Genomic DNA, 24,715 nt, shown 5'->3' with positions numbered 1-24,715 from the left:
TTCACAGAAGGACCTAGATAACCAATAATTTGGCTGAGTGGCAGTGTTTTAGTTGTAATTTTGATGAATATCAAATGCTAATGTTTCATTAAACTAGAGAAATGCCTGCTTGAGTAGCATATACAACTTTTCATGTTTCTCTCCACATTTTGAGGGCAGCCAGTCCTTTTCAACCGCTTTTCAGAAAAATGTAGCAGGAAGCAAAAACACATCTTCAGTGTTCTGAGTAACAACTTGACACATTGCTTAAAAAGAATCCCAGCTGTGCTGTTTCATAACTCATATGTTTGAAAGCTTCTGCTGATTTTTCTACATGTGAGGAATGGTTTTGCCTTATTTGCCACTTCAGTTTGCATGATTTCAAACATTCTGCTCAAAGACAAGTTCAAGCACTCAGCTCTTTTCAGAAACAAGGTATGCCTCTCTGCATAGAAAGAAATGTCACCATAAGCAAGTATTTCCTTGGACAAGTTCACCTTCATGACAGCATGTGCTCAACTCTTGCTCACTCCTGGTGCTAGCCACTTACCATCACTCAGCTCTGGGGCCTCTGAGGCATATTCTAGGAATGGTGGGTACCATGATCAGGAACATGTCTTTGTACCACACAAGACACCTCTCTGCCTTGAAAACTACTTGACAAGCAGGGGCAGACCCTCACCACTCTGAGAGGGAATGAAGCTTTATGATTTCAGAAGGAATTTCTGTTTTCTGAGGAGCTACATTCTCTAGCTGCTTTTTAAGCCTCCATTCTCTGATGTGTGCAGATCACAGTACAGAGCTGGCAGCACTTTATTAGGAAAAACAAACTCTTTCAGGCTTCATAGCTCTCCAGTTTAAGCAATCCAATGATATAGTAGCAAATTTAAAAATGCACAGTCCACAAAACGGTGTCTACCATATTATCTTACATTTTCTTAATTGCTTTAAGCTCACCAAACGCATCATTTCTCACCAGATTTAGCAGCAGAATATACTTTGTGTTAGATTAAGTTTTCCAAAGAAATAATCACATGGTATTTATTACTGTCTGATTATGTAATAGATAATCAATTAAAGATAAAATATATGGTTTGAATTACAAAGTTAGTGTTGACAGAAGTAATGCATGACAGTAAATATTCAAATTCAGTCCCACTTATATACTTAGATTATTCACTGGTAAACATGACAGTTGGAAATGCTGCACTTAGCAAAAATTATTCCAAGGTTATTGAACACTTAAAAATATTATTGGAATGTAAATGTAGTTTAAAAAAAGGACTGTGAAATCAAGAAGAATGTCTTAATCTACTTTATTTCCCATGTACACCTCCCATTGTGTCCTTTTTGTTTTGCAATGAGATGAAGTTGAACTGTGGCTGTCCCACTGCTTCCCTGATCCAGGATTTTCCTTTTCTCCCTAATACCAAACTTCTGTTGAAGAAATATTTACTGACAGCAGAATCCATATCTCAATCTCAGACATCTCCCTGAGGTACTGCCCTCAAATATTTAACTTGCTTGAAACTCCCTTTGGGATGTCTACTTGGCACCTCAAACCTCACAGGGGCAAAGAAAAAACCCTGATTTCAGCCCAACACCCCCTCTTCTACCCCCTCACTTGCTCCAGCAGCAGCTTTCCCTGATCTCTTGCATAGAAATTTCTTTCTTACTTGTTCATGCCTGCAACCTCAATGTCAACTTTGACTTGTCAGTTTCTCTTCTTCTCCAAATCCAAATTTAGGATATGCAGTTGCTTCTCCCATCAAAAAAATATCCATAATCTGACTATTTTCCCTGCTCCACCTGTTCTGTGGTCCTGGTTGCCACTACACTCATTGTCATCAATATCTCACCTGTATTACTGACAACCTCCTAGGGATCTCCATTTCCTTCCCCTTCTCTACTTCCATCCACACACAGAGTAGTCTCAAGTATTTTCAAGCATAAATCCGCATTATATCATGCTTGTATTTGTTTGTTTTAACGCTGCTGATAAAACATACCTGAGACTGTGGAATTTACAAAAGAAACAGGTTTAATTGCAGTTCCACATGGCTGGGGAAGCCTCACAATCATGGCAGTAGGCAAGGAGGAGCAATTCACATCTTACATGGATGGCAGCAGGCAAAGAGAGAATGAACGCCAAGCGAAACGAGTTACTCCTTATCAAACCATCAGATCTCGTGAGGCTTATTCACTACCATGACAACGGTATGGGAAAGACTAGCTCTCATAATTCAGTCATCTTCCACTGGGTCCCTCTCACAACATGTGGGAATTATGGGAGCTACAAAGTGAGATTTGGGTGGGGACACAGAGCCAAACCACATCAACAATTTTTACTTTTTACTGAGACAGGATCTTACTCTGTCACCCAGGCTGGAGTGTGGTGGTGATCTCAGCTCACTGCAGCCTCCACTTTCCAGAGCTCAAGTGACCCTCCCACCTCAGCATACTGATTAGCTGAGACTATCTGCATGTACCACCACACCTGGCTAATTTTTGTATTTTTGGTAGAGACGAGGTTTCACCATGTTGCCCAGGCTGGTCTAAAACTCCTGGGCTCAAGTGATCTGCCTGCCTCGGCCTCCCATAATGCTGGGATCATAGGTATGAGCCACTGGACATGGCCATCACTCTTTTTTCAAATCCTGCAATAAATTTCCATTTCACTCAGAGTAGATGCCATATCCTTTCAATGGTTTGTGAAGCCACATGTCATCTGGACCTCATCAGCTCTCCAACATCCTGTGCCATTCTCCTAGCAGCTTAGCTCTCCTCTGCCACCTCCCCTTCCTCATTATTCCTGGCAAGTGCCAGGCACACCTCCACCTATGGCTTCAGCACTGATGGTCCTGCTGGTAATGCACATTCCCCAGATAGTATCTCTGCTTGCCCCTTCACCTTCTTCAAGTGTGTCACCTCCCCTCTCTGTGGGGCCCACCATCCCCACTTCATTTAAGATCTCAGTTGGCCTTCTCATTTCTCTTCCTTGCTCTGCACTTTTATTTTTCATTTCTATGGCATTTATATTGTTCAAATATACCATATAACATTTATTTTATTGTCTGTTGCCCATGTCCCTCTGCTAGAGAGTAAAATCCATAAGAGTAGAGATCTCCTCATGGAAGACAAGTCCCTTTCTAGTGGCTCAATGAACAAGTTCTTAATCAACACAAGTTCTTCTAGGCTTGGTGCTAATCAAAAATGCAAATTAAATCTCACTCTCAGTGAGCCCGCAAATTAATTTTTACTCATGTTTTAATACTCCTCCCTAAAAAAAATTGGAAGAATTTAAAATATCTGCATATATGAGTAATGTCAGGGCTTGTATGACCAGATAAGGATTACATTTGGACTTAACGGTCGCCATGCATGGGAAAGAATGCCAAAGCAGGGCAGACACAGCTGCTCTCTCGGAGAACCCTTTTGGGCGTATCCAGTGATGGTTGAAATCACCGTGATCCCTAATCCTTGTAGCTGTCTTGCTTGCGGTTTCTGTTTTTCTCAGAGTACTTTTTTCAAAAATACCTGGTGGGCTAAAAAAGAAAGCTACCTAATAGTGTTCACTTTGAGCAACAATTCACTGCTACTGGCCAGAGCCAAAGCCAGAAAAAAAAAAAAAAAAAGTCTATCTTTATCTTAAATCACATAGGAAACTTGAAGGGATAATGGAAATATATGTGAATAAAATGTTTGCCTTTCAAACGCTTTTTGCTAAAAGTACTTAGCATTAAAAGTTCAGTGGTCTTTACATGATGGTGTCATCAGGTTCTGTGATAGGACCCAGGTCAGGTCCCAACCTCGGGTGCGGTCAGGAAAAAGCCTGGTTGCAGGGCCTCCTCTCTCCCCAGGCCATCACTTCTGATTTTAAGTGCTTTACCCATGAAGGTGCTAATGGCCTGAACCAGGTTTCTGATGGACATATTGTTTTAATAGTGGGTTTAAATATAATTACTTGCAAATTTATAACTGACATGTGGGGCAAGGGGCACAGTGACAGTTGTGACAATTCCTCCTGCTAGTTTTATTGAGAGGTATCCACATTTCCAGGAGAAATGCCAGATCAGATGACCATATTGTCAGTTAAAACTAGGTACCTTCAAAAACTTTGCCTTGTGGAAAATTGAAGTCAATTAGGGCCTCAGAGATATCCTGTTCAAATTTCTGTTAAAATATGTCTATCCAAACATGAAAATACAGTGATGGCTTGCATATTTAGATGTATCTATATCTATGTATCTATATCTACGTATTTATTTATATCTTTCTCTCTCATATGGTTATCACAGGCATCATATCTATATGTATATCACATAGATAGCATATCTATATATCATAGATATATCAGAGAGAGAGAGAGAGAGAGAGGGAGAGATGGAGATTGTTTCTGTAAGCTGATTTGAGTCTTTCTGATAAACTGGCATGACTTCACTTGACCAATATGATTTTCTCAGGGAATGTATTTTTAACTAACAATTCTCAACAGCAAGAGTTCAGATATTTTACAACCCTATCAAGTTAGAAGTTAATCTATATAAAGACGGATGTCATCCTAGTTTTACAGTCTGCTAGAGAAAATGACCTTAAAGTTAGAGTTTTAGTTCCCTGGAGAACAAGAATCAGTTTTGGAATTTAGATAGTAATGGCATTTTGGCATCCCTTGCCTGCCCCACTCCTTTAATTCTCTTTGAACTTTGTCTTTCCCATGATTAGTTCACAATGAGTTACATAAACCTTTGGCATGTGCTCACAAACACATTTGTTTGCTTCTTGAAGTTCTGCTCTTCACATCCACAGCCCTCAGCATAGCCAGCTGATGGTAGAAAGCTCCCAGTTCTCCTGGGCCTGTAAATGTCCTGAGGAAACAATGTCAGTTTCCTTTTGTTTTGGGGACCTCCAGCCACGGCAAGGGAACCTAGCCTATCCTTGAGATCCTTTCAAGCAGAGAAGAGCCATCCTTCGCCCTGGATCTCGCACTTCACACCACCTTCCTTGAAATATCTGAGAATGTTGTCCTGCTTTCTAGCTTTCTTGATTATAAGCCAAATTTAATGATACACATTTCTTCTTGTGAATAGAAACCTAGAAAAATATTCTTCTGATTTGCCAGTCCTATGCACACCCTGAATGATCTTTTTGCTTTCCCCCAAGAGCCAAGTACCCATTGTTTATAAATGTCTGAGTGATTCCCAACCCTGGAAACAGAATCTTCAGGAGAAAGTAGGTGGAGGCCACAGTATACTTGTAAGAACTGCATGAGAGAAATATCTTTCCCAGCTTTAAAAATATTCCTGCAGTGGGGAAAATTAGTTATGATTATTTTGGAGCAGCTGTTATTCAAGATACCATATTTAACTGTGGCAAGAAAAACAACAAATAAAAGATCATAGATCTCTTTCTCATAGTGACTATATTCCAGCATGAGCCACAAACATGAAGTGAAAATTTCCAAATTCATTCATAAAGGACACTCCACGGCAAGTGCTACACCAGAAGTTGCCAGGAAGAAGAGTAAGAGTCCTTCTTTTGTCTGGTCTGAAGAGTGCTGGAGAGATTCTTTGAAACCCTGGAAATGAGATTTGAAGAATGAGTAGAGCATCACTATTAAGAATGTTCATGAATGGCTTATTTCAGACAATGAGGCAGTATTCTCCACTCCAAGAGGCTACCAAGTGCCTTATGGAAACAGGAGAATATCTTCCTCCCCCGAATGTCCCTCTCCAGCTACAAATCTATGCTTCACTGTTTACAACTGGTACCGTCAGAGGAAAAACCAAGATGCTTCCAAAAGACAGTTTCTAAGGGCAGGCCTTCCTCCACAGGCCTAGACACCGTTAGTGTGGATCTGTCTTGTTTTCTTCTATTGGGGTTTTAGGCAAGTCGTGTGAAGCTCTTACTTGCTTTTCTCTCATTCTATGAAGTTAGAGAGGAACACCTCTTTAAAAGAAAGATTTTCAAGAGGCTATACAAGGACATTTAAACACAAATACAGATTAAAGCAAGTAATCAGTCCCTTTTTTAAAAAAGCAGACAAAAAGCAAAAATGAAATTAACAGCGTAAAAAGGAAATAAGCAAATTAAAAAATTTATTCTGTGCCTTTCCCATGCAGTTAAGCTTCTCATTGACTTCTTACAGTCATTTCATACCAGCCTCCAAGATCGCCCTTCGCTCACTCTCACCACAACGCGGAGACTGCAGGGGTTTTACCATTTCCCTTCATATTAACAACCTGGCTGTTACACAGGCTGGGGGAGGCAGAGGAAAAAAGACAGCTTTCTTTGCATTTCTCACCTCTTCATTGACCAGTCTTCCCTTCATTGGAATTAGTGATAACACAGGTCAGCACTAGTACACTTTCTCTGCATGTAGATATGATAAACTCCACAAGTAACATAGTCAATGAGCAGATGTGAGGTTAGCTGCACAACGTTTGAAAAACTAAAAGGTGATATGGACATTGCTCATTCATATTTCCATACAGTCCATCTTGAATGAAACTGAAAGATGAACCAGGCTGTGGGGGAACTAAGGCCTTAGTCACAATTTTGTGAATTCTAGAGAAAAAAAATCATCAAGAATTAGATTCTGCGTAACTATTCATGTGCTACTATTTGCAAACACTTCATTAAAAAATGTGATACTTTCAAGAAAGGTTGAGCAAATCAAACCATTTTTACCTATGACTGACGTCCCTTAAAAATCACCAAAACAAAAATATATCACTGTGAGTTTTTGTGTCCCTTTCAAAATTCATGTTGCAACTTAACCCCCAGTGCGATGGTATTAAAAGTGAGACCGTTAGAAGGTGCTTAGCCCGTGAAGGCTCTGCACTCGGGATGAGAGTAGTGCTCCTATAAAAGGGTGTGATGGAGCAAGTTTGTCACTTTTTTCCCTCCAGTCACGTGAGGACACAACATTCACTCTTTCTGCCAGGTGAGGACACAGGAACAAGGCACCATCTGTGAAGCAGGGAGCTCTCACTGAGCACCAGATCCGCTGGCACCTTGATCTTGAGCTTCTCAGCCTCCAGAATTATAAGCAATGCATTTCTATTATTTATAATTACCCAATCTAAGGAATTTCGTTAGAGCAGCATGAATCAACTAAGACACTAAAATATATATCTTCAATTAAATAAGGAAACACCCAAAAAAAGCACATTGTAAATAACGTACTTGATAGTGTAAACTTTGGCCTAAAACAAGGGAAGATGTTAGGAGTCATTGTAGATCTCCCTACATATCTAACAATGTGAATATCTCTCCCAAACTTAGCTATAGGATATGAATGAGCCAAATCAGAATGTCATTTATGAAGAAAAGTGAAACAAAAGAATTTAAGCATGTCAACATAGATCTAGATGTGCACTACAGAATATCAGAGACTTGGACAATGACAGATACACATTCAGCTATTCAGACACCCTACCTTTTCCCCCCTGAAACTTAGATATTGTTGTTTTGTTTTGTTTTGTTTCCCACAGAATCATCCTGAAAGTAAAAAAAGAGAAGCAGGAGAGAAAAAAATTTAGAGTTAATTAAGCTATCACTGACTAGAGTCAGTTAAATAAACACAAATAAGCCTTTTCCAGAAAAGAAGGAGTTGGCATTCCAGGTTGAATTTTAGGTATGCAAACCTTTGCAGCAAAATATGCTGTATGCTAACATAGAGAATTTCCAAAAAGCAAAGGGGAATAAGTCCAAAAATGGACATAGATCAGAGCAAATTCATATTACATTTTTTTGGAATACTGAAGTTCCTTTTTTATTCCAGTCCATTGTCTCAAATTCTTAACAAATGATTTTAGAGAGAATTGAATTGATACAATTGATTATTAGAAAAATGAGTTGAAAACAAACTATTTAGAACCTACTTCTCTTTTTCATGCATAAAAAATCGGATCAGAATATAATGAATATAAGGCTAATGAAGAATGCATGTGTAAGGACTTGCTTCAGCAAAGCTAAGGAATGTTAAGACAAAATTTCTCCCACCCAGTCTGAGGAGCAAGAGATTAAAGAAGAGAATCCCTTCTAGGTCTTTTGGTTAAGACCAAGTGTAGGATCTGTTTTTATCAGTTTAATATCTGGTATGTCCTTTATCCCAGGACAATATATGAAGTGGATTTTTGGAGCAGGGAGATGGTTGAAAATAATACACCATGCTTAACTTTGACCATTTGCTCCTGCTAATCAGATGTTCTGTATAAAACTGGCAATTGGGTAATGATTTTCCATAAACTGAAATGAGGAATGTTAGATACACATAACCAGTTAACAGTGAGTGGCACAACAAACACAGAAAAAGGCCACACCTAAAGCAGCAAACTGACATGCTGAGGTGTAACCGACTTTGCGTATGAGCTCCTTTTCACTTACCAACTCACACAGCTGTTACCAGGTGCTTGTTTGCAATAACGTCTCTCCACTTACTACTGTCCTTCCTTCTGGACAGTTTCCTTTAGCATTTGCTCTGCCTTTATGTAACTCATTTTATAATACTGGGCAAAAACAAAGGTTCTATCAGAAAGTCATAGTGGAAGCAGTTTAAGGACGAGTGCAGTAAACAATAGAGAATGGCTCCTAATAAGTGGGCACAGCAAAGCCTCTCCTAATGAAAGTCACTGTCCACACACATTTTCTATTTGCCTGCACTTGGTGCACAAATTTTCTTTCAGTATCTGGGTGAGATTGTGATGTTCTGTGAATCATATTCAGAATATCAATGTAAGTTTTCTGACATTTTCTTTTAGTTTGGTAAAACCACATAAAATTTAGAATCCTAACCATTTTCAAGTGTACAATTCAGTAACACCAAACACACCCACAATGTTGCACAATCACCACCACAATCCATCTCCAGAACACTTTCACATCCCAAACAAAAGCCCCCACCAAGGAATGATACCTCCCCTTTCCCCTTTCCCTTGGCCCCTGCAACCTCCATTCTGCTTCTGTCTCTAGGAATTCACCCAATCTAGGTGCTGATAGAAGTCAAACCGTACAAAACACATGCTTTTGTGTGTAACTTATTTTACCCAGCACAATGTTCTCAAGATTCATCAGTGTTGGAGCATGTATCAGAACATCACTACTTTTAAAAGGAAAAAGTATTCATTGCATGCGTACACCACACTGCATGTATCCATCCAACTGTCTGCTGGAGGAAACCTGGGCTATCTCCACTCTTAGGCTACTGTGAATAATGCTGCTATGAACACGAGTGTACACGTTTGTGTGAGTGCCTGTTTTCAGTTCTTTCCACTGTATACCTAGAAGTGAAACCACTGGATTGCATAGCAATTCTACGTTTAAGTTTTTGAGAAAACACTAAATTGCAGCAGCTGCCCCATTTGACATTGCTACCAGCAATACAGCAGGATTCCAATGTCTCCACTTCCCTACCAAAACTGATTTTCTATATTTTTTAAGTAATAGTCATTCTAGCAGATGTGAAGTAGTCTTTTATTATGGTTTTGATCTCTATTTTTCTAAAGACTAGTGATGTTGAACATATTTTTATGTATTTATTGTCATGTCTATTCAGTCTTTTGCTCATTTTTAAGTTGTGTTTTTTTGTTGTTATTCTTAAGTTGTAGGAGTTCCATCTATATTATATTAATTCCATGTCATTTGTGTATGCTTTACAAATATTTTCTCCTATTTGTGGAATGTCTTTTCACTCTTTTGACAGCATCCCATAATAAGTAGAAGGGTTTTTTTTTTAATTAGAAAGTCCAATTTAATTAATTTTTTGCTTCAGTGTTTTAAGTGTCATATCTAATTTAAAAAAAAGGATTCTGAATCAAATGCCATGAAGATTACCTCCCATATTTTTTCCTAAGAGTTTTATCATTTTAGATCTTAAACTGAGATGTTTGATGCATTTTGAGTTAAATCTTGTATATGGTTGTAAAAGTTTGGGGTCTAGGTTTACTCTTTTGGATGACTACATGTGATTTTTGTATAATGCTTTGAAAAGTGTGTATTGCCTATAGGTCTCCCTGTATCAACACTGGTTGAAAAACATATTTAGAGTTTCTAGCATTCTATCATGTTTGAATTAAGAGTTCAGGAGGCATTCTGAGAAAATCAATAGCTTGGGAGACGTTCTATGAGGCCCCCCTGTTACAAATGGTATTCATTTGATGGCAAGAGTATGTTTTATTCAAAATTACTTACATTGTTTCGTTTTTCTTTTTGCAAAGGCTATGTTAGGTCACTAGGAACACCACAATACATTCCATAAATTATGATGCAAGTGACACTTGTTTTATAACAGTGTAGTAATATTTTTTATAACTACAAAAATAGAAACCAAAATTTAGACCAGGCATGGTAGCTCATGCCTATAATCCCAGCACTGTGGGAGGCTGAGGTGGGTTGATCTCTTGAGGTCAGGAGTTCAAGATCAGCCTGGCCAACATGGTGAAACCCCATCTCTACTAAAAATGCAAAAAATAACCAGATATGGTGATGTGCGCCTGTAGTCCCAGCTACTTGGGAGGCAGAGGTGGAAGAATCACTTGAACCCGGGAGGTAGAGGTTCCAGTGAGCCCAGATCACATCACTGCACTCCAGCCTGGGTGACAGAGCGAGACTCTGTCTCAAAGCAAAACAAAACAACAACAACAACAAACAAACAACAACAAAAAATAAGTGCTTGACAATTCACTGTCATCTTAATTATTTTGTTGCTTTGAAAACAAAATCGATACCCCAAATGCAGCATATCTGGAAAATAATTCAGAAGAAAATAGTGCATATCAGATTTTATAGCATATAAGTTGCCTGGTTCAGAGGACTTCTTCAACAGAAGATGCTTTACTACTCCCAGGATATACAGCCAGACCCTGCACAGTTGAAGTCAACATGTAATGAATCAGCAGCATCCCCAAGAGAGCTGCTTGGGATGTAAGGTTGCACTGGTCACACTTGACTGAGGCCCAGAGAGCAGATCAGAGCAGCCCCGGCCCATAAAGCTCAAGAACTGTGCAAGGACAAGTACACATAAATAGGATGCCCACTGTCCCCCATTTCCATAGAGCAGTTGCCCCAGCACACAAAGAGGAGAGGGTCATTTATGAGAAGAGACAGTCACTTGAAATAGGGTGAGTGAAGTGACTGACATGCCCTCCATATATCTGCTGGCCTTATGTTTCACCACCAAACTCCAATCACATCTTCACTGCCTGTCAGAGTAGGATCAGGACTACCTGTGTCAGGGTGACTCGGGATGCTCTATACAAGACCTACTGAGTCAACATTTCTTTTGGTAGATCTCAACAGTCCACGTTGCTACAAGAGACCTGGACCTGAAAATTAGAGTTTGAGATTCCCAACTCTCTTTTCATTTATGTCTTGCACGCTTGAGATACGAAGGTTACCATGCAATTATTAGTATCATTTTGTTTTCAGTAAGTTTTTCATTATTTATTTTCTAGGCATGCTTTTCAATGTTCTAATATTCACAGCTATTTTGTTTATTTTCTCCATTTTTTATCCAGAATTCCATATTGGCTGCCTCAGGGCTCTTGCTTCTGGTCAACTCACAGCTAAGTGGTATGGCGGGTGGCCCCAGTGATCTATACCTGATGATGGAGACCACGAAGTGTGCAATCTTAGGAGGTAAAATTCTGTCGATGATCAGCAACAACTGATGTAGCTCCTGGAAAACATAGCCCTGTCGCCTTTGACAACTATTCCTCCAAAGTTATAGTATATGGACCAGTGAAAATTAGCTTATGGGATGCAAGGTGGACAAGAAGACTATCCTACCAAGTAGGTGTCTTACCTTGAGAGTCTTTAATGATTTGAAAGTGTCCATGTATTTCAAGGTGTTCCGACATGTCACAACATTGCTTCAACACTCTTGTAATCCCAGGGGGACTAAATTCAAAGTCAGAAATAACAAAGACACAATTTAGAAACCAAAAGAGAAAATGCCGACTCCAATCATTTACGCACAGGATTTAACCCTAGGTAAGAAATCAGTGTTATTAAATACCTGAATATTTGGCTTTCAGCCGTGAAGTCCTCAGCAGTGTTTGAAGAAGTTCCTAGCGTAGTTCTATGCCCATCCCTGTCAAGAAGGAGAAGCAGCAATGTTTGCTGTTGAGAATGCCAGAGTCCTGACCTTCATTACTGAATCCTATCCACCAAATGAGTTTAGCCTTTCTTAGAAATGCTAAGTCCGATGCCCTGACAAGCTTTGTTATAGACTGTTTTTTTTTCACTGAATTATTTTTAACCTCCTAGCAATTTTAAGATTATTTTGATAAAATGGAAGAGTTCATACTTTCATACTGCGTTAAAATGTCTTCCTAAAATGACAACCTTCATGAAGCCTTGTTTTTCAAAAGAAACTACTCTTAAACAGATTGCTAGCCAAATATCTTCCAAACTTGCTTACATTATTGTGCTGTGAGCACTAAGCACTAAGCTGTTTAAAAGACCTTTGTGTTTAAAATGACATACCTTCTGAATTTACGAAATTTTCTAAGTAATTTTCAGACCTGTAAAAAGTACATTCTCTTGTCTAAACATGCCCCCAAAATGCCATAACTAAAAAACTCTAAGCTCACTACAGGGTTGATATGAAACTTCTTCCAGATTCATTTCACCTAGGTTGGACCACAGTACCACTTACAGATCCATAGATCAAGGGAGCTGTTGGCATGGGTGTGGACAGAGCTGGAGTGCCTGTACAGATGAGTCCTAAATTACAACATTGGATAGAGCTGGAGGTAGAAAGATTTAGTGTCCTGGCTGCAGCAATACAGGGAATCCAAAAATGTAAATTGTAACCTAGACCTTAGGTTATTATAGAGATACATTTGTAATACATTACAGATCATACTGTTTCATGTTCTAATTTCTCCTTTCTAGTTAGATATAGTGATAATAAAAGGTTTCTCAGAGGAATTTTGTGAAAATTAAAATAGATATTATGTATACAACAAAGCATAAAGTGTTAAAAAAAACCCTCAAGTGATAGCATGCATTAGTGTTAAATATTATTACATAGAAAATATTACACTCATTCGAAAATGCCAAAACCTGAGAAATCCAGAAATAGCATATAGGTATAAGGGAATCCCTATTGAAAGGGAAGGAAGAAGAGAATTGCAGAAATAAAGCCATGTTTTCAGGAATAAGATTGAAAAAGAATTATTTTGTTTTTAAGGATACAAAAATACCACTTGAGTTTTCTTATTTAGGAAACAAATAAATTTTGGCTTTAAAAATGAAAAGGTTATTTTTGAAGACAGGGATAGCTTTATTTTATAAAGGCTAAGAGTAATAGCACACTGAGTGGTCCTGCAGATAGATTTCTGTTCCACGTAAGGAAAGTTATTTTATTAATTTGAGTCCATGAATTGAAGCAGTGTGTTGTCCGTAACCTAAGAGCCCCTATTTTCCTGGTGGAAGGAGTTCAAACTTTGTAGATAGCAGCTGGCACTGGAAGTGGCTTCACAACTTGAGTGACTCTGATTCTAAGAAAACTCAAGAGAACTGTTCTATGTTAAATCAGTCAATACCTTTGGATCAGGATACATCACTTTTCAATAATAATAAGGGCCCTTTCAGATAAACTCAAGTGAGATTGTGAGACTGAAGGATTTTAAGGAATTAAAGAGAATTTGTAACGTATTAGAATATAAGAAAATAAAAATGGTGATTTTTTTTTAAAGGAAATGTGCTTGCTAGAGATCTATAGATTAGTTAGCTTGAATAATTTTGGGGCAATGTCTGAAGAAATTTTCAATATTTTGAGTACTTCAAGAGAAAATTTCTCATGTGGGAGTAAGTGAAGCAATTTCAATAAAATCTGCACCATGTAGAATATTCTTTTATCAAATAATCACAACATAGTAAAATGAGACCCATAATATATGTAAATATTATTCATGTGTGTATGTTTTCATGTGTGTATGCATATACTTGAAAAAACTGTTCCTAATAATTAAATTGAATCACAGGCTCATATCTTCCCAAAGAAAACGATTTCAATAATAAAATTATTATCAATAACTATTGGGAAAATGTTGGTATGCCATTTCCAGAACTACTGATTCTTTTAATCAGTAGTGACATTGGCAATTTAAAAGCTATAATTTTGTGGCTTCTAAGAAGCCATTGAAATACTTGAAGAGAGGAGTCAGCAAAAAGTCTTTCACAAGGAAGGTGAATCACTATTACTTCTCATAGCAGGGAAGCTGTTCTAAACTTCTCCATTAGATTTTTCTGAGAAAGGCAGGAATCTCATGGCAGTTTTAGAATTAATTTTAATGCACACTAAGAGCAACAAAAATATACATTCTTAGACTCTGAGTGAAAGAAAGGCTTTTTTTTTTTTTTTTTTTTTTTTTTTTTTTTTTTTTTTTTAAGACGGAGTCTTGCTGTGTCACCCAGGCTGGAGTGCAGTGGCACAATCTCGGATCACTGCAACCTCTGCCCCCTGGGTCCAAGCGATTCTCCTCCTCAGCCTCCCGAGTAGCTGCAACTACAGGTGTGTGCCACCACACCCGACTAATTTTTTGTGTTTTCAGTAGAGACGGGTCTCGAACTCCTGACCTTAAGTGATCCACCTACCTCGGCCTCCCAAAGTGTTGGGATTACAGGCATGAGTCACCACGCCCCGCTGAAAGGCAGAATTTTTAAAGAAGGATACAGACTTGTAACATGGAAAGTATTGGTTCAAATAACAGTTCCACCACTTATTAGTCTTGTGAATTGGATAGGGCAGTTAAGTGTTCTCAATATTTTTCTAACCTTGAAGATATGAATATTACCACTCTAAAATGGCTATAATAAGGATTAAGTACAATAAAGTTGATGGGGCACCTGATGAAAAGCTGGGATCACAGTGCTAGTTGCTCTTTTCTCACCTTTCAATTTTATCTGAGAATGAAATAAGAACCTGCATTATGGTCTTGTTCCATAGGGAGCAACCCAGCTTTCCCTCTGCATTTTAAATTTGAGCAAAACTCCAAGATCAAGAGCCTACCTTAAATATTCAAAAAATGTATCATAAATAATGAAAATAAAATGAAATTGACTTGGACTTCAATGAGCAAAGCTCCATGCCTTCCACAAGAGTGTTAAATAGATGGATATCTTCTTTCATGTCAACAAGAAATAGTTTTGAAAGTGGATAACTTATTCTAATATAATGAATTAAAAATTGAAAAAGCATCTGCACCTGTCATTTCATTGTCATTAGAAGGAAAAGTAGATTTTACAGCACCAAAGTCAAAATTACTAGAGAAATGAAGAATATATCCTACACCAACACTAAATAACTCCATCCTGCAGGTTAATTCAGTGTCTTATTTGGAATCATGTTTCATTGATAAAGTATCTTGGCGGACCCCTAAAGTAGTGCAAATTAAAACGAGATATTTCTCCTGGTATAGAAGATAAATGAATAGCACTAATAAAAATAATCCAAAATGAAACCATCTATGATGTCATGGTATAGATTGTGTGGAATTAAAAGTAAACTACATTTTGGGGTATGAATAAAACTGATTGTTTAGTTAAAAAAAGATAATATTTCTGTTCATAGTAACATATAAAGAAGGCCTTTGGGTGGTATTGATTGATCGAGAAGAGATAAAAAATCACTCTATTAAGTCTATTGCCAACTTTGTTCCAGAGTGAAGCATGGTACATCATTTGTAACAAATCTAGTGGTGATGGCTTTCTAGACATTTTACTGTTTAAAACATAATGTAAAGTAAATTCTAGAATGATTGGACTCATTTTAATAGCTATAATCTACCAAAAATTCAGTATAAAAGAGAAAATATTAAGGACCTACGAGGTATTAATCCACTTAAACTAATTTACATAATAAAAAATAAAACGAGAAAAATTCAGGCAACAAGTCTTCCTTAAATAAGGAAGGTTATATAAACTATTAGAAAATAAAATATAATAAAAGATAAAACAGTAAGTTGAAGATTAAAAATAACAATTTCTTCAGTAAGCATTTGAAAAATATATTGTTTTACATATAACCTTTACATATATAGTTGAGATTTAATGTAATACATAAATGTGTGTATCCACACATGTATACTAAAGATTTTTTAAATGAACATTTAAAAACATGCTTGTAAATAATTTATGAATCAAAATATGTCATACTGGAAAACTAAATAATTCTCAGAAATGAATAATAAACAAAACACTACATATCAATTCTAGTAGAATTCTAGCCATTCTGGTAGCAATGCAACTGCTCTTGAAAGAGTAAAGTATATTCTGTAAATTTTTTTTTTATCAGAAAACAATAAAGTCTGAAAATAAGCCCAGAAACGTACTCGAGCACAAAGAAATGAAATTGAGAATATAGGAGCAAGAAAATAAATAAAATATTTGCAGAAATTAGTAAAATAGAATATAAATCTACAATAGAAAGCATGGAAAGTCAGAAGTTGATTATTTGATAACTCTAACTCAAAATGCATATAAATTCTTTAAAAATGAATGAATGAATAAATATAAAGAAATAAGATAACACTGGCAAATTTAATCAGAAACAAAAAGGGAAGAAGGCACCAATAAAAATTAAAAATAAAAATAGGAATGTGGTTAGGGATAAAACAGAGATTATAAAGTTAGTTAGAAAATTTCAATTACAAAATTAATTGATAAACTTGAAAATTTGTATATATTATACTATCTCTATAAAATTAACCATGTAACTTCTCACAATTGATTCAAAAATATCTGAAGAACCCTACATTTTAAAATTTCAATCAGTAATTTAAAAATCTTATAATACCAGACTAAAAAAAGATAATTTACATTCCACCTCTTCCTATGAAGCTAATGTAACCTAAACATATAAACGAGATATGACTCTTGTAAGAAAGGAGCATACAATTCAATTTTCCTCATTAACATAAATGTACTAATCCTAAACATTGTATGATTAAACCAAGTACATTAACATATAAGACAAATCATCACATACATAGCTAATTTTCTGCTGTTAAAAAATGTCTGGATGTAAAACAGAATAAACATTAATCGAATTGATGTAATTCACCACTTACGAATTAATATGATTATTTCAATAATATGCAGAGTAGCTATAAGATGAAAATTAACATTCATTCATTATAAAATTTAAAAATAATTAAGTGGCTAGAAGAGAACTTCCTCAACTTGAAAACGTGTTCTATATATTTGAAAACCTGTCCAACCCTGTAGAACGTGTATTTCTCATAAGTTACCTGTAAAAATAATTATTTAACAGATCAAGGAAAAGACAAGGATGCCAACAATCACAGCTTCCTGAACATGTTATGGAATCTCCCAACCAATGCAGTAACTTTGTCTTAAAGAATGAGGTGAGTTTTAAAAGAAATAAACGTAATGAAAATAGTTGAATATGTAATTGTCTACAATGAAAATTCAAGAGAATCTTTAGAAAATGTATATTTCATTAAAAGATGTATATATAGCAATATATAAAGGTATAGATATAGGATTAATATATAAGAATGAACTTCATTTTTATGTACAATCAGGAGTTAGGCAATTAAACTTTTTAAAATAACAATCATAATAGACATAAGTTACATAATGGGCTAGGAACAAATTTAACCAGGATAATCCAAAATATTTATAGAAAAAAATTGAGCCCTTTTTTCTATGGCTCTATTTTTCTATTGTATAAAGCTAGGCATTTTTTTCCAATAGAAAAAGACAGACACGGAGGAAGAGAATGAGGGCAGTTGAGAGAGAGAAAGAGAGAAATTGGAAGACTTTTGACCTCATGTTACTAAATGCAGAAGATTATTTAATATAGTATTATATCCATTGATAGTAAAAAAAAGATAAATGATATATAGATGACTGATAGAGAGATAGAGACATGATAGATGATAGATAGATGATGATAGATAGATAGACAACTTCCTTAACTTAATAAAAAACATTCACTCTAAACCTCAGAACATGATTACATGGATTTGCAAAGTTAAGGATATGTCATTGCATGTTTTGGCAAAAATTTGAAGAGATGAGCAGTCACTTGCTATTGCACTTGTTCATGGGATATATCTTTGAAAAAAAATTAGAGTTTATTTTACAAATAAACATTGCCTGTTCCTTAGAATCCTGCAGCAATTTGACTTCTCTAGATATAGTTTCTATACAAACCATTACATATAACTGTCAAGGAATGTGCACATGAATGCTTATAGCAATACTGTTTTTACAGCAAAACTTGGAAATAGCCCAAATGCTCATCAGGAAGATTAGGAATACAGAATAGGCATGGAGTATATACAATATACTCATAGTGTAGATGAAACAACATGAATGTATAGTAGAAGCATAATATTGGAAAAATATTTAAGAGATATACATGTATATATACATATATATGCTTTTTTGCATAAATCTCTAGTGTAAGAAAAACTTTTGAAATAGCATATGCATTGGTGTGGTAGCATTATGTTTTTTGACAAAGCAAAACAATGATGAATGCACCCAAGGCAAGGGCAGTGTTTGCGGAGAAGCACTAAAGGTTGTCTCAGTGCTGTTTACGATATGCTTGTACTGAAGTAATATGTTGAAGACCTTGCCTTTCTCTTTTGTATCAACTGCTAGACAACCTAATCACAAAGAAAGAATGTCAGGTTTAAAATACAACTAGAAACATTATACATGTAAATGTGATCATTAAAAGCTCAATGTATAGATTAAACAGTAGATTAGATAGTGGTGAAGAAAGAATTATTGAAATTAATGATTACTGAATTGGAAGATATATTGTGGAGATTACAGAGAATTCAGCAAAGAGAAGAGAGCAAGTCGAAAAAAGCAAGATATGCAGAGGCATGTTGCACATACTCTGAAAACACAAGCCATAATATTCAGGTCTTGTAAATCTAATAATATTTTTTATAATGTATATGTTTTCTAAAAATTATCTATTATGCTGTGGTTTCACATTTGAGCAGTTAAGTGAGTTATGTTTTTACATTTTCTACTATGATTAATACATTTTTATATGTATCTATTTTTTTCTTCATGGTTCCTGTATTTTTTTGTATGTTTGCTTCTTTCCAGAAACTTAAAGTTTGATTTTGCCAGTTTTTTCATTATTTTCCAACATTTTAATTAATGTTTTTTCCTTCATTTAAAGTTATTCTTACTTTTTCTGAATTCCTGTATTGAACACTTAACAAAATTATATATTTCTTCTTTGTTTCTAGGTGAACACCCTGAGGTAAATATATTTCCTCTCTAAGTACCATGTTAAATAAACTCCATAAGTTTGCCTTTGGTTTATTTTTTGGTTAATTTTAAAAATTTGTAATTTTCGTTATTATGTCCTGTTAAACCCATTAGTTATTTAGATTTTTAAAAAATTTCCAGTTTTGCTTGTTTATTTGCTTTACTACCATTTAGATTTAATTCTAAATATGATTGGTTATAGTTAGAAAATATATTCTTTGTATATTCTTAGACATTTGTTGACATGCATTGAGACCTATTCAGGCTCAATTTTTCCAAATAAGTGCTTTAAAAATGTACATTATCACTTTGTTGAGTACTGAATTATATAAGCAGGTAAGCCTTCATATAAAAAGGGTATATTGAGTCCAAGCAAAATTAAAAAAATAAATAAATCCACAACGTGACACCTCCGTATCTCCAAAAAAAAAAAAAAAAGACAATTTTAATATCACCAAAACTATAGATTGCCTAGACAAAAATAACAATTAGACTGACAACATACTCTACAACTCAGCATCCCATTTTTTTATAACTTCATACATATGGCTTGGGTAACTTCATGCTTCCTGAATATCAATATTCATGTCCTTCAACAATTAAAAAATTCTCAGCCATTCTCTCCAAATATTGCTTGTCTTCCAGTCTCTCTACTTTATCTTTCTCAAATTAGGAATATGTTTTACTGTCTCATCCTGTCAGACATGTCTCTTTTCCCTTCTTCTACATATTTTCTTTTTTTTTTTTTTTTTTAATTATACTTTAAGTTCTAGGGTAATGTGCAACATCGTGCAGGTTTGTTACATAGGTATACACGTGACACGGTAGTTTGCTGCCCCCATCAACTCGTTATTTACATTAGGCATTTCTCCCAATACTATCTCTCCCCCAGCCCCCCAGCCCCCAACCAGCCCCAGTGTGTCATGTTCCCTGCCCTGTGTCCATGTGTTCTCATTGTTCAACTCCCACTTATGAGTGAGAACATGTGGTGTTTGGTTTTCTGTCCTTGTGATAGTTTGCTTAGAATGATGGTTTCCAGCTTCATCCATGTCCCTGCAAAGGACATAAACTCATCCTTTTTTATGGCTGCATTGTATTCTGTGGTATGCCACATTTTCTTAATCCAGTCTGTCATTGATGGACATTTGGATTAGTTCCAAGTCTTTGCTATTGTGAATAGTGTGTGTCAATAAACGTACGTGTGCATGTGTCTTTATCATAGAATGATTTATAATTGTTTGGTATATGCCCAGTAATGGGATTGCTGGGTCAAATGGTATTTCTAGTTCTAGATCCTTGAGGAATCGCCACACTGTCTTCCATAATGATTGAACTAATTTACACTCCCACCAACAGTGTAAAAGTGTTTTTATTTCCCCACATCCTCTCCAACATCTGTTGTTTCCTGATTTTTTAATCATCACCATTCTAAATGGCATGAAATGGTATCTCATTGTGGTTTTGATTTGCGTTTCTCTGATGGCCAGTGATGTTGAGCATTTTTTCATATGTCTGTTGGCTGCATAAATGTCTTCTTTTGAGAACTATCTGGTCATATTCTTTTACATATTTTCTATCTTATATTACTGTGGTGCATTCTAGATAGTTCCTGCATCTCTATCTTACAATTTATTAACTCATCTTCAAGTTGTACATGATCTACACTTTTAGGCTATTGGTTTTGACAGACATTTGGCTTCTGTTTGGTTCTTTTTTCAAATATGCCTGCCTCTTATTCACTGTTCATGTCTTTTTATCATTTCCTTTTGTAATGCCTTTAATCATTTCAGATGTTTTTGTAATTTTCACCTGCAGTTTGACTATCTTAAATTATCCAAATTCTAATCTGCTGTTACTTTGCCTGCTCACTCTTTACCCATGACATGCTGGCACTACACCCACGTGCTGTGTGCTTGTGCATTTGATCATTTTTAATGAATGTGTAATTTATATGCGGTAAAAGGAATAGAACTTACATAGTTTTCTGAGTTTTAATAAATCAGCAAACCTGCAACCATCATTATTTAAGAAATTTTATTTATAAACAGCCCCAATAAACTGCTACCTAAAGGTAAGTACTGTTTCGATTTCTTCTACCATACATTAGTTTTGCCTGTATTTGAGATTTACATAAACATACATCTTGAGCATATATTATTTTGTATCTGCTTTGTTTCTGTTCAGCATAACTTTTAGCTTCATTCATGTTGCTCCATGTGTCCATATTTTTTAATCTGAATTTCTATGTATTAATTCAATTGTATGAGTACACTCCAATATGCTTATTCATAACATCCAGATTTGGCTAAAGTGAATAAACTGTGATGATCATTCTAATATAATCCTGTATGTACATTTGCTTTAATTTATTTTTGTAAACACCTATCAGCTGAATTTCTGGATATTTGTGTAGGCCTTTTTAAATGTTATAAGAGACTGCCAAACTGTTTTCCCAAGTAGTTGTACTATTTTCTATTTCACAGACAACGTGCAGGAGTATCAGTTGCTCATGGTTCTCACCAGCATTTGATATTGTTTGGCGGATTTAATTTTCATCATTGTAATGCATGTGTCCCTGTGATTTAATTCCTAATTTTGTATTATGAGCACATCTTTGAAAAAGGTCTTATCACAAAGAATCCTATGTTTGGTGTTGAATATTTCTGTCAGGTATCCCAGTGGCAGAACCAGCCTCCAACTACATTTTACCCAAATATCTGCTTGAAAGTGACTAAGCTGTGCAGGTATTAAAAGCATGAACATTAAATTTCTGAGAAAGATCATCATTTAAGGACTTTCACTGAAGAATATTTTTCTTCCCAAATCCAGACTGAGATAGAAAAGACTCTGCATGATCTCCTTTTGCCAGTGGGTGGATTTATTTTTTCTAGTTCTCATTTATCATGTAGTAATGTACTCATTTTCAAATAACAGGAAAACTGGTCCAAAATGACCTAAACACAGAGGGGTTTATTTGTTCATTGTGTCAAAAATTCAGAGGTTCGAATTCCAGGCTTGGCTGGTTGCATGTTTCATCTGCATGGCTAGCAGACACCTGTGGCTTCTCCAAGTATCACAAAAAACTCCAAGTTGGATGAAGGGGGTTGGGAAAATGATCCAAAACCATTATTATTAGTAAGGTTGTGCTTTTTGTTCTTAAAGAGATACATACATACCTCACCCACAAAACCTCCCTTGATAGATGTATATGACATAGTTACCTTTATTTGCAAGAAAAACTTGGGAAAAGTGGATTGTGATGGGAGTTACATTTCAATTTGTCTGTCATAGCCCAGAAAACAGGGTAACAGTTGCCCATGAACAATCTCAGTTCCTCCACATGGAACATGCTCACATCTTTAAGGAAGAAGTAATATCAAAATTCACCTAGATTACCTTTAGTTTGTAATCTATTATCTGTGATTTGAGCCAGTCTCAAGTTCAATGATAACCTATCTGTCTCTGCAGTGTTGGAGCGCACATAGAAGAGTTACAACCAAATTCCCTTTAAGAATAAAAAATGTAAAACAGGCATCCCTGGCACATGATAATCCTGCTGGTCAGGAAGAAAAAATCTCTAACCCCTAACAGGAGATCCAATGCTTTGTTATTACCATGGGATCCTTAGGGAGTCACTTCACCAGCCAGAAATCTCTCTGGCTGGAGTTGCTTTCTGCCTGAGTATTAATTGCTGGGCTCATTCTACCCACTCAGACTGGCAGCTGCGTTCAGCTCACGCTACTGTCCTGGATCCCACACCTGCCAAGGGCAAGCAAGGTATAGAGCAGCAAGGGGTGTGTGGGGTGACTGAGCACGGGGTCTGTCCACTGCAGACAGCCAGGCACACTAGCTGCTCTGGTGGGGCAGGTAGCTGCAGGTGCCAGCACAGGTGCTAGCTCTATGTGAGGCTGCAGCAGGACCAGATTTACTGCACGTGGCTTCCGCTGCAGCCCTCTGCCTCTGGATGAGGGGAATGCAATGGTATCCAGAAGCTTGGAGATGCCAGGAGCCACAGAATCCCAAAGAGGGTGACATAGCCCTAGCTCAGGGAACCCCTAGGTCTGGAATCCCTGAAAGACTACAGCTCTTCTGACCTTCTCATCACCCGCATTGTGGCAAGTGGCGGGAGCATGTTTCAGCCCTGTTTGTGTTACAACTTTTACATTCCTGCCGTTTGGAGATTCCTAAGTTCTTGTCCCACGTCCAGAAAATGTGAGCTATGTGGACAACTGGAGGGTGAGCAAGGTGGAGAGGAGCTTCGCTGAACAACAGAACAGCTCTCAGGAGACCAAAAGTAGATAGCTGTTTTCCACAGGCAGGTGGTCCCGATGAGGGTCCAGCTCTCAGCAGAGAGGAGAACTGGAGTGAGTAGCTCCTATCTGCAGAGAGGTCATCTCACAGAGTCAAGGAGACCTGAAATGGGTAGCTCCTTTCTGCAGTTGGTAGTCCTGACATCTGTCTGAGTCTGGCTGAGTCCAGGGTTTTTATGGGCTCCGAAGGAGGAAAGTATATGCTGATTGTCCATGGGCAGGCCCAGAAAAAGCACCACAAGTCCTCACTCTGGACTGCAGACTCTACTCATAACTGGCAGCCTGACCCCCAGTCTTCAGGCTGTCCCTGACTTGAAGGTGGGGTTTTACCAGGGACCTGTCCCTTTCCACCCATGAGTCTGTCTACCTCCTGCCACCATCAACATGCCATCTATGGTGCCCAGGTAGTTTGTGCCAAGGGGCATCTGCAGGCCTGAACTGAACCGCTCTCACTCCCCCTCAGCCTCCCTCCTGTGCTTGTTGGCACCCAAAGTCTGGAGAGAGCTGATGCAGCAGGCAGTTGGCATGTCAGTGCCAACCCAAGCATGTGCACAACCAGCTGGGTAGTGACAGCACCCAAGTTTGGCCTTAACTTTGCTCCAGAGCAGGTGCTAAGAGTGAGGAGGAGTGGAAGCAGACATTTCTGAGGCTGCCTGGGCAGGGGGATTCCTGGGCTCCCGAGAATGCAGGGATGCCTGGGTGCAAAACCATGGCTGGGTGGAGGCAGCTGCAGCTGGAAGTGCAGGGCTCCTCACCTGCCAACTCAGAAGAGGGCGGGGATCCCTCCTGTCCCTGGCCCCTGCCTGCTCCGCGGAGTGCACAGTCCCAGCCACGCCTCTGCCACTGCAGCTGGCATCCCCACTGTGGCTGCTCCAGATGGGCTGCTGAGGCCATCAGTATCTATTCTGGGAGACCCAGGCTCTGTGCTCTGTGAGGAGCTCCCTTATCCACTATCAATCATAACTACACCTTCATTGAGCTCTAGGGCAAAATACCCTGTATGAGCTGTTCAGTCTCCACACCAAGTTCTGTGTGCATGGCTTCATTAACAATCAGATTTCTTCAAATTTGAATCATCATTGAAGGCAAGTCTTATTTTTTTAATCCCCTGGTTCATTTTTATAAGAATTTGCCAACATCTAATCTATTTGCTT

General features: G+C 37.2%; 1 protein-coding gene and 1 pseudogene across 1 annotated transcript in view; one reads left to right on the top strand and one right to left on the bottom strand.

Moving 5' to 3' along the window:
• Window positions 1–3,776: 3,776 nt before the first annotated feature.
• LOC139362631 (uncharacterized) overlaps window positions 3,777–24,715 on the bottom strand; it is a 37,846-nt gene continuing 16,907 nt past the window's right edge. The window contains exons 2-5 of the mRNA XM_071094142.1: window positions 11,996–12,070; window positions 11,783–11,877; window positions 5,422–5,554; window positions 3,777–3,900 (exon numbers count right to left, since the gene is read on the bottom strand). Coding sequence (XP_070950243.1) covers window positions 3,777–3,900; window positions 5,422–5,554; window positions 11,783–11,877; window positions 11,996–12,070 — 427 coding nt within the window. The remainder of the gene's footprint in view (window positions 3,901–5,421; window positions 5,555–11,782; window positions 11,878–11,995; window positions 12,071–24,715) is intronic.
• On the top strand, window positions 8,016–8,196 carry LOC112428723 (U2 spliceosomal RNA; annotated as a pseudogene).

This window comes from Macaca nemestrina, chromosome 4, assembly GCF_043159975.1.
Source record: "Macaca nemestrina isolate mMacNem1 chromosome 4, mMacNem.hap1, whole genome shotgun sequence".
Lineage (NCBI taxonomy): Eukaryota > Metazoa > Chordata > Mammalia > Primates > Cercopithecidae > Macaca > Macaca nemestrina.
This window is presented reverse-complemented; position numbering and strand designations above follow the sequence as displayed.